At 36.1% G+C, this 10427-nt stretch overlaps 2 protein-coding genes across 2 annotated transcripts; one reads left to right on the plus strand and one right to left on the minus strand.

The window, feature by feature from the left end:
• Positions 1 to 246: 246 nt before the first annotated feature.
• On the plus strand, positions 247 to 3851 carry LOC102619452 (transcription factor VOZ1). Its single transcript, XM_006468998.4, has 5 exons — positions 247 to 445; positions 898 to 1150; positions 1568 to 1723; positions 2199 to 2712; positions 2806 to 3851. Exons 2-5 carry the CDS (start codon positions 926 to 928, stop codon positions 3360 to 3362), a joined length of 1452 nt encoding a protein of 483 aa, XP_006469061.2. The 5' UTR covers positions 247 to 445; positions 898 to 925; the 3' UTR covers positions 3363 to 3851.
• Positions 3852 to 5536: 1685 nt separating this feature from the next.
• LOC102619168 (acyl-coenzyme A oxidase 3, peroxisomal-like) lies at positions 5537 to 10213 on the minus strand. Its single transcript, XM_006468997.3, has 13 exons — positions 9531 to 10213; positions 9341 to 9458; positions 9151 to 9258; positions 8888 to 9060; positions 8679 to 8778; positions 8466 to 8540; positions 8202 to 8332; positions 7372 to 7507; positions 7171 to 7290; positions 6525 to 6671; positions 6337 to 6441; positions 6147 to 6248; positions 5537 to 5944 (listed from the first exon to the last, which is right to left on the minus strand). Exons 1-13 carry the CDS (start codon positions 9983 to 9985, stop codon positions 5699 to 5701), a joined length of 2016 nt encoding a protein of 671 aa, XP_006469060.2. The 5' UTR covers positions 9986 to 10213; the 3' UTR covers positions 5537 to 5698.
• Between the last annotated feature and the right edge of the window lie 214 nt (positions 10214 to 10427).

The raw sequence follows: 10427 nt of genomic DNA on the forward strand, positions 1-10427 counted from the left end.
GATTTATAAGTAAAGAAAAAACATATTGTGTAAATATATTTCCTTCACATTTTTTACACTTTATATTAGTCATTTTATACATTCTTTTTATTTAAAAAAAATCTGTTAGTTAGACATTTCATTTATAAGTAAAGCATAAATATAAATACATTGGGTAAATATATTTCCTCCAATGATTGAAAGAGGGAATATCAATAAATATTCAGTTAAAAAAAAAAAAAAACCCTCTGTCTAAGGGTAATATAGTAAAATAGGCAAATCCCATGACAAGAAGGAAGCTAGGAAGGATCGGTTCTTCTTTCCCGGGTTCCCTTTCTTCATCCACCGGCATCGCTTATAATATTAACATCGGACCTTTTTTGTAATTGGTCGGATCACATCACCTGCATGAAACTGCTATTTTTCTCAGACTCTCTGGCAAATTAATTCCTGAGAAAATTTTCAGGTGAATAAAAATATTATTTTCCCTTTCCTAAATATTCAATTTTGTTTGGTGTGTAAGTTTTTTTTTTTTTCTCGCTCTTTTAAGGGTTTTAATCTCCTAGGGTTTTGGCGCACAATTTTAACTAAATCAATCAGATATAGGAAAGGCAAAAAAAAAAAAAAAATCAAAACTTTTTGGGTCTCATATCTTGTATTTATGCAATTCCATAAAAGAAACCCAGATATTGAAAATCCCAACTTAAGGAAGCTTTAGAGGTGAATTCAGCTTATTTTTTTATTAAAACTTTAATTTCATTTTAAAATGTGGAAATTGGACACCCAAAATTATTTTCCTCGTTTCTGGGTACGTGTATCTATTGACTTAATTTCTTTTTTTTTTCCAATTAAAATATTTGCTGCTTTTCTCTTTTTCCTTTTTAACTGTTTGCCGGCATTTTGTCGTTGATTTTGTAGGAATCGGAGTAGAAGGGGGTCGAATTCGATGCAGAGTGGTTCAAAGAGCAAGTGTGCATCTGCATCCCACCAGTTCTTGCTGGACAGTGCAAAGAACCGGCTTAATGATCTCCAAGAAAAGTTTGCTAATCTTAGAGTTGCTAGGAAGGAGGGTCGGGCAAATGATGTTGCAGTGTTGGAGGAGCAAGTCAATCAGATACTTCGAGAGTGGAACTCTGAGCTTAGTGCTCCATCCCCAGCCTCTTCATTACTAGTCTGTATCTAGAATTTCATCAACACTAGTTGTTTATGTCTTCAATTTTCATTAGAATAGGTAGATGTTATGCATTGCTTTTGAAATCTAAAGGATTGTATTTATTCTTACCTTGGATGAAGTAACATTTTGATCCATATCAAAATTCTTTTGGTGGATTGAATGTAAGTCTGTTAAGTTGAATTGTGTTTTATACTCAGGGATCCCTTTTGTGCCTTTTATGAAGTACCTTTTTTGACGGGTGCATTATTTTTTATGGGTGTTAGTCATGATGTACCCACCCCTTATCATGATCCTTCCAGTAAAGATTTTGTTGGATTGTAATGTATGTTCATGTGATGTTTTCTATACTCTGGCATTAAGTGTTCTTTGATACTGTATTAATTTATTTATTTTTCCTCATTGGGAATTCTGCAGGGTGGTAGTCTTGGATTATTCCCCAATGACATAGACCGTCTGCTACAATTAGGTGATGAGCAAGACGATGCCACCAGTCCATTAGCTGGATTTGCAGAGATGAAACCTCAGCCTGATGTCCAAGGCCATCCTGGCACAATGATGGCATTTCAAGAGGTGAGCTTTTCTTTCTTCATATTAGCATATTTTACATAAGACTGACTTAGTGCTATGGTATCATATCTTTTTTAATATGAACCTATTAAACATATGAAATTTAATAGTTTTCAAAAATAAAAATTGATTTCATATTGTATGTTTAGCAGTAATTTTGGATGTGAGAAGTTAGAAAATTTGGGTTTGAATTCAATTTCGGTTCAGATTGTATGAGTAAAAGTGCAACAATATGTAAAATTATGTGATGAAGATTTAATAATATTTTACATTTTGGACTTGTCCGTCAGGCCTCCTACCTACTTCCCCCTCCCAACCTCAAATTCTTTGGAGATTGCTCATTGTTATTTAAACTTCATTATCCAATAGGCTTCCAGCTCATTGCAGATTTCTTTAAAATGTGAAATTTATACTACTTTTCATTTTCATTCAAACAATAGAAACTTAATTGTCAGATTTAACCCTTTGTTTGTGCCAGGACTATGTGGTAAACAATGAGCTGCAGGGACATTGTTTCCAAGGGTTTGATAAATGTGAGGACTCTGCCTCAGGCTTGCACAACCCCACGGTTGGTATCTCGGGGTTAACTACTCAGTTGGATTATTCCCACTTAATATTTCGTCAAGAATTAGAGAATTTGCTTCTTGATGGTGTGAATGGTACTGAAGAATGTGAGAAGGATATTGGACCCAATAGTCTGCCTATCATCCATCCTCCACCATCTGCTTTTATGGGGCCAAAATGTGCACTTTGGGATTGTACTAGGCCCGCTCTAGGTTCTGAGTTGTTCGAGGACTACTGCAGCAACTTTCATGCTACCCTGGCTGTTAGTGAAGACTCTCCTGGTTTGACTCCAGTTCTGCGTCCCGGGGGCATTAACTTGAAGGATAGTTTACTTTTTAATGCTGTTAATGCTAGGGCACAGGGTAAGCGTGTGGGTATCCCTCATTGCGAGGGGGCAGCTACTACAAAATCTCCATGGAATGCTACAGGTACTACTACCCTTTTTCTTTGCCCATTTAATTTTGGTTTCTTGTTACCGTACCTTATTTTGCTCTGACTAATTGACTCCTCCGAATTTGCAGAGCTATTTGATCTTGCTTTACTTGAAGGTGAAACAATTAGAGAGTGGCTCTTTTTTGATAAGCATAGAAAGGCATTTGAGAGTGGAACAAGGAAGCAGAGGTCCTTGCCAGATCATAGTGGACGTGGTTGGCATGAATCAAGAAAGCTGGTTATGAAGGAGTTTGGGGGACAAAAGAGGTCCTATTACATGGACCCGCAACCTTCTGATGGTTTGGAGTGGCATTTATACGAGTATGAGATCATTGGCTTCGATGCGTATGCATTATATAGATTAGAAGTCAAGCTTGCCAGTGAGAAGAAGAGTCCCAAAGTAAAAGTAACAAAGGATTCACTTGCCGATCTGCAAAAGAAAATGGGACGGCTCACTGCTGATGTTCCTGTGGATAATAAATCCTCTTTCAAGGGCAAGATAGAGACTAATGGAAAAGTTGACTCGGCAACTGTTAATTCTTCTCAAAATGAAATGACTTCTGCTACTGAAATTCTGCATCATGGTTCAAGTAGTCCATACAAGTATCTTGCTGACAATTCGGCTGACTATTATCACAAGTATTGAGCAGTCTTGATTGAATGCAGAAACTCGTCAAATTTACCAAAATCTATACAACAGTGAATTTGCTGCCGCACAGTGTTGTGTTATGTCATCAGTACAACGACCTCCTTTTTAGCTTAAGGAGACATCAAAAGCATTATATTGTAGTTTTTTGATGCTATCCTGGATTTTCCTTACAGGATGGTTTTGATAGATAGATTGTCCATGTCCAGTTTGATGGGCTGCCCCTATATCTGACATTCTGGGCACAGAAGGAAACTGACAATAGTTGCTAATTATGGGATATGGGAAGGCAAAGATTTGCTGAAGACTGAAGTTGTTTCTTCCCTGCTTCTTGCAAAACTTGTCGTATATCACAACAAAAAACGTTTGACATTTGAATATGATTGATATGGCTTCAATACATATATATATATAAATTGAAATGATAGCTTTCCTTCTTGGGGCTAGTGATATATTGCTATAATATACGCCTATTCCTATTTGCTTTTCTTTCATACTCTGGAATATTGCATTTTTGCTAGTTGTTTCGATTGTGCTTGCACATACCGTTTTGCTTACACAGAGAACAGATATCTGATAATAGAATGTTAAAGACCTTGTTAGATCTGTAACTTGACGTATCAGTGATTTAGCTATTTCCCAATTGGCTTTTTACTTGTTTTAAGACCATTTTTATACTAACGCTCTACCCAGAAGTAAGGCGATAAAAATTTCTGGAGCTCTTCGGAAACAGACCTCACTTGCTATGTAGGAATTAGAAATTGACAAACCATGCAGTCTACATTAATGCCGGTCTAGCAAGATAAATCACCACCTCAATATTAAAATTTCATTCGGGTAGGTTAGGTGATCCCATAATAGAATCCATCGATATTTATTCTTTTAATGCAGCACATCTCAATATTAAAATTTCATTAGGATAAGTTAGGTGGTTAGAATCTATCCACATTTATTCTTTCAAGGGAAAGGGACACAGAGACCCCCAATGTTTGAATAAGGGACACAGAGACCCCTAACGTTTGAAAAAAAGACACAAAACCCCCTAATGTTTCAAAAAAGACACTCAGACTCCCATTTGTTAATATGTTATTATAATTTTAAAGTGCAATTACCATTATACCCTTATAGCATATTAAAAAATAATTGTTCATTGTTCAATTTATTTCTATATTATTAATAAAATTATAAATATAACTTCATTACCCAATTTTTCCATTTAATTTTTGTCAAATTTTCTCTTCAACTAAATAAATTTAATCCATTGCTCAGAAATAAAAATAAATTAAATTGATTACTAATATAATAAAAATAACAATTCCCCATTTAAACTTATATAATCAACAAAATAAAAAAAATTGGTTACAACAATAATTACAAAATCTTAATTGTACTAAATAACATATTCAATAAATTTTTAAATGGAGAATTGTTATTGAGAATTGTTATTTTTATTATATTAGCAATCAATTTAATTTATTTTTATTCTTGAGCAATGGATTAAATTTATTTAGTTGAAGAGAAAATTTGACAAAAATTAAATGGAAAAATTGGATAATGAAGTTATATTCGTAATTTTATTAATAATATAGAAATAAATTGAACAATGAACAATTATTTTTTAATATGCTATAAGGGTATAATGGTAATTGTACTTTAAAATTATAATAGCATATTAACAAATAGGGATCTGAGTGTCTTTTTTGAAACATTAGGGGGTTTTGTATCTTTTTTTCAAACGTTTGGGGTCTCTGTGTCCCTTATTCAAACATTGAGGGTCTCTGTGTCCTTTTCCCTTCTTTCAATGTAGCTATATAAATTATTTTTAAAATATAAATTAACTATATACTGACTCACTTTAAATAAAAATTAATAAATTCCAGTATAAAATTCACCTACCCTATCATTAATCGGTCGCACCATCTCAACATAAGTTTTTCTCCATCTAGCTCACAGTGCGCAATGCTTTTACTCGTGCTTGTGAGTGCAAACCCCCAGGCGGACGTTCTTTTTCCAAGTTATATGAGAGGACGTTATTATTTACAGTCAATTGCTGTATCATTTTATTATCATATTTTGATGAACAATTTGTTGCATTAACATTTCTCCTGCTACCAAGGTAACAATTGGCTGGGTTTAGATAACCCAAACAACATGATAACTGTGGACTGAACCAATAAAGTAATAGTAGTAATAGTAATAATAATAATAATAATGAACGGTTTGACAGAAAGTGTTCGGTAAGAGTTATCTATGCTGCTCTTATTGACGGAAGCAGAGAGCTTTGATCACTAAATCTTTTGCTTAATAGAAGTACGAGATACAGTATGGCACCTACACTACTGAACTGAGGACCAAGTATTTGCATCAATCCAGTCGAATGCTATAGGGCCCAAGAAAGCATCGGGAATGCCGAAGGAACTGACCAAGGCAAGTGCATGTGGTCGAATTTCGCTGCAGAGCTTTTGCACTTCGTTCCTCACAGCAGAAGCATTGTCTGTTGATAAATAACCATATCGTAGGAATGCAGCATCTTCTTCCAAACAGGTCAGAGCATACAAAGATCTCAACAGACCTAGGACATTCTGCAGAAGAAACAAAAGCGTAATGATGGGGACTGTAAATAGAACTCTTGATACACAAAACTTTCATCATAATCGAGTAAGCACACTCTATTCAATCACACAATATAATGCACTATATTTACTCCATTGAACGAAGCAACATGATATCAGAAATTAGATCTGGATTGCGAATAAGTTACAATGAAGTGCTGCCAGTATTTACCTTTAAAGAACCGCTAGATATAGTTGCCTCAGTATCAATAAAGGTTTGCAACATTGCTCGATCTGAGAATGCTCTTCCCAAGTCTTCAGCGAGCTGATAACTCTGGTGTGGGAAATTGAAAACCACAATTAGAAAAGAGAAGGGAAAAGGAAGGAGAAGCAGGAACTTGGTAAAATAACAGTGTCCTCACCAGCATGAGGGCGTAATCTTTACTTTGTCCCTCTGCTTGATGTTGGGACACTTTCATAACAAAGCGACTCAAGAGATCTCTCTCCCTTAAGCAGAATGCATCCATCTGACACGGGAAAACAGTTACCAATGTTCACAAACTTTAACGAATTACTTAATATAGCAATTAGAGCAGCTAATTATGCTTACTTGAAATTGGGTGGTCCTGAGGATCGAACTTGTAAGCTGAGACGGGATGACAGGGCAAGGCTTGTTCATGTGTTCCAATCCCAACCCTTGTAAAGGTCTATTTCTCTTCTGAGCCGCTAAATATTCTGCAAGAAGAGCCTTGCTAACCTGTTTTCACATATTTACCTCGTAAATACCAGTGCTTTGTAGACAGACTTCAAGAAAAGCAAAACAAAGTAGAAATATACTTCCATATTAATTCTTAGCATTAAGCAAAGAGAAGTTAGAAACTGGCAACTGAAAGCTTAAAATTTTTTTATACTAATCACAATTGGATATTGCTAAGTATACATTATGATCACAAGGATTCAACCTATATGACTCAAATACTATAATCAGTTCCAAAGACACAAAATCTGCCAAATGCAAGGAGTCAAAATTATTCTTCAAACTCAAAGCTCCCAGCGTAGTTTAAGATAAATTGTGCCATTGGATAACAGTTAGGGTCTAGCATTTTCTCCATGTTAGAACACACAGACATGAACAAACCCTATGCACTACAAATGTCTCTAGGTGGTATCAGACAATTCATCTCTACGTCAAAACCTATATGTTATGTCCTTTGTAACAAAATTCATAAACCAAATGACTATGGACTTAAAAGTACCTGCTGCATCAGAACATTGTTGTCCCCTTCAAAAGTCAACTGCACATCAAATTCACCTTTTAAATGACCAACATGATTTTCAGTCTTCAGGCCTTGTCCTCCACAAGCTTCACGACATTCCTAAAAGATACAGTAATTTAGTTCCTGGTAGGAAACTATCCATAAATGTATTTAGCTCCATTTGTACTTGCAGTTTCTTACCTGTAGTGTTCGCATATTATGCCAGGTAAGAATGGCCTTGAATGCACTAGAAACAACGTGAATGGTTTTGTTTGATTGAGGCGTCCTATTCACATACATCATCTTCAAGTAATTTGCAGCACAACTAGCAGCGTATCTGCAGAAGAGGAAGGAATGACAAAAAGTGGGGAAGCAGTGAATTAGAGAAAGTAGTTTATCAGCTAATCACCAATAGATTAGTCACTAACAAGTATTTCATTAGTAGTTAACCACAAATATAACAGAAGCCATAAGGACATTAATATCAGCAGAATATCTATTGCTTAATACGTATGACATGTAGACACTTGCAACAATATAACCCTACCTAGGTATTGCAAACAGATAACTATTTGTAAGAACTTTTACATGTGCCAATGTAGTAGCAAATCCAGTACTGAAGTTACTAAATTCACAATACTCCAGCACTAGTCACCCAGTTGACAATACTACCAAAGCTGTTAAAATGTATATCCGTCAGTGTAAACTTGACCCCCTTTTACTGAAAGGACACCATAAATTACTGATTATCTATGTCATCCAAACCTCAATAGCTAGATTCAGCATGCAATGACACCATCTCCCAAAGAGAAAGAGGTCTAAGAATAAATGTGAGCACTGTGTTTTGCATTTGAAGAAACAAAACAAGGTCTATAAAATTATCCACAGGCTGACAATTCACAGAAATAATGAAAATGTCATTACTATTATATTTCTACATTCTCTCTGATGAAAGAATGAGAAAGAAGCGTGTATACCTAAGAATTCTAGCAAACATTTAAATTGCCAATACCAATGGTTTAGATGCTTACGTTTTAGCAAGAAGAGGCAATAATCGCCGTTGATGACTTGGGTAATCAAGCAACAGGACTTCAGGCCCGTTTGGTGTAATAGAGAAGGCTCGTCTTGACAATGAGTACCTTATTGCTATTGCTAAACCAATCTGATAAGAGAAGAATAATATAATATCAGTGATACTTTGGTTTAGATAACAGCCATCCTTGACCCCAAATTTATACACATATGCAAGGCAGAAGTGTGTCCAATTAACATGTCAACCAGGTTTAAATCATTACCTTTGCTTTGTAGACTGAGCTACCTGCAATAATTACCCGACCAGATGTTAAAGGGGCCATAAAAGCTGCAAACCTCTGAAACAGAATAAATAAAATACTTGCACTTAGGAAACCATTAGTTCAGAGTACAAAAAATATTTTTGTTTTTATCCAGTACAGTGAACTACAAGAAGCAGAAGAAAATGAGAAGCAATGCAATAACAAGGTAACGACCTGATCTGGGTCTTTTATTGAACTCAGGTACTGTCCATCGGGCGAAACATCAGCAACTGAATTCAACAAATTCTCTCTGGGGATTCGGACATTGTCAAACCTGAAAAAAGGATTGCAAAACTTTTGAATTGGCTCTCAAATTAGGATAAAGTTATTATGACAGTGACAGAAGATAAAACGGATCTAACAACAAAAATTCTTAATATTACCAGATTCGACCATTATCAACCCCATTCAATCCAATTTTATGACCACAATCAGCTATCCGGATATTGGGACAGATATTTCCAGCCGCATCCCTGATCTGGCAAATGAACGCATGAACCCCTTGATTTTTCCCATTAATTTCGAGCTGTGAAAAGACGATTGTATGCGTTGCATGCTGAACCGCAGTCGAACAAAACCATGTTAGTAACAGATTGCTTATCGAATACACGAAAATTTAGTAATGCTTTTTAAATAAAACCCTTACATTAGCTGCCCCACCGATCCAATACTTCTGAGCTGATTCACAGGGGGTGTTGATGATAAACTCTCCCGTATTTGCATCATATGTAGTGACAGTTTCAATTCCTCGAACCTAAAAACAATTAAGAAAAACAATTTTAAGATACACAAAGCAACAGCGTCAAAAATGGAACCTTTCTTATTAACATACATACATTACTTCCGTGGCCCAATTCTGTCATTGCAAAGCAACCCAAGACCACATAATTTTCAGTGTCCCTCAGCCACTTCTCGTGGTGGCGCTGTGTACCGAAAAACTGAATGGCGCCTCCCCTGCAACCCCCTCTCCCATTGTTAAAATCAATTTTAATCTTAAAAAAAAACTTTAAATGTTCTTTAATTTACCATAAAAAGAAGTGAACACCGATTTTAATCGCTAGCGAGTGGTCGAATATTCCGGTGACCTCAAGCAGCGCTAATTTTCTCAACTCGGCTTCTGCTCCTTTGGCAGTAAGCCATCCTTCAAAAACGTTGCGTTCAAGCAAATACGAGATTCGCTTCATCGTCATCTCTCGCTGCTGCTCCATCGTCTGATTGTAATCAGGCGCCACGTAGACCTTCTCTCCTCTTTTTCTCGGATTGAACAGCTTGCTCTGCACCATGAGATTGAACAGCCAGTCCCGCTCTTGCAAGTTGTGGCCGTCGAGTAGTTTCCGCATTTCCTTGAGGTCAAAATCGTAAACTTCATTGAGTTCCGGCGGGGAATAGCTCAGACACGCGTTTGTCGTGAGAATTTGATCCGAGTTTGGTTGTAAGAGATGATTTTTGATGATTATGGTTCTGTGAATGGCGCGATCCATTTTGTTTCTTTTCTATTTTTTTTCCTTTTTTTCTTAAATTAACCAAAGAGGATGATATAAATAAATTAAAGCGGAGAGTGTTCAGCCTTCCCAAATGAGAAGCTTGGGTTCAATTATATGCACGAGGATTTGAAGTGACGGAAGCGTTTGATTTTACGCGCGAGGAGTTCGTTTGGGCGTCAACCCGTGGGTTTTGCCAGGTTAGCTGCATTCAGTCAACGGTAAATTGGATATTGATCGAACGGGACGATTTGGTTTGGCGGTGAAGAATAGTTACACTGCAACCGCTTCGATAATGATAAATAAATATTTAAATGTAATTAATTACGAGACGCGACAATGAAATTTGTTATTGGAAAACTGGATAATTACGAAAATATAAAAAAAGGCGGGGAGGGGTCGAAAACGACCACCAAAGCTAATAGTCAAACACTACCCAAAC

Source organism: Citrus sinensis, chromosome 2 (genome assembly GCF_022201045.2).
Source record: "Citrus sinensis cultivar Valencia sweet orange chromosome 2, DVS_A1.0, whole genome shotgun sequence".
NCBI lineage: Eukaryota > Viridiplantae > Streptophyta > Magnoliopsida > Sapindales > Rutaceae > Citrus > Citrus sinensis.

What these genes read in the sequence shown, in the direction of transcription:
- LOC102619452 (XM_006468998.4), top strand. Translation starts at nt 926, where the DNA reads ATGCAGAGTGGTTCAAAGAGCAAGTGTGCATCTGCATCCCACCAGTTC. An exon ending in CCCCAGCCTCTTCATTACTA is followed by an intron (nt 1,151 to 1,567) that starts GTCTGTATCTAG and finishes GGAATTCTGCAG; the next exon opens with GGTGGTAGTCTTGGATTATT. An exon ending in CAATGATGGCATTTCAAGAG is followed by an intron (nt 1,724 to 2,198) that starts GTGAGCTTTTCT and finishes TGTTTGTGCCAG; the next exon opens with GACTATGTGGTAAACAATGA.
- LOC102619168 (XM_006468997.3), bottom strand. Translation starts at nt 9,985, where the DNA reads ATGGATCGCGCCATTCACAGAACCATAATCATCAAAAATCATCTCTTA. An exon ending in ACAATGTTCTGATGCAGCAG is followed by an intron (nt 6,672 to 7,170) that starts GTACTTTTAAGT and finishes ATGTGAAAACAG; the next exon opens with GTTAGCAAGGCTCTTCTTGC. An exon ending in TATCTAGCGGTTCTTTAAAG is followed by an intron (nt 5,945 to 6,146) that starts GTAAATACTGGC and finishes TTTCTTCTGCAG; the next exon opens with AATGTCCTAGGTCTGTTGAG.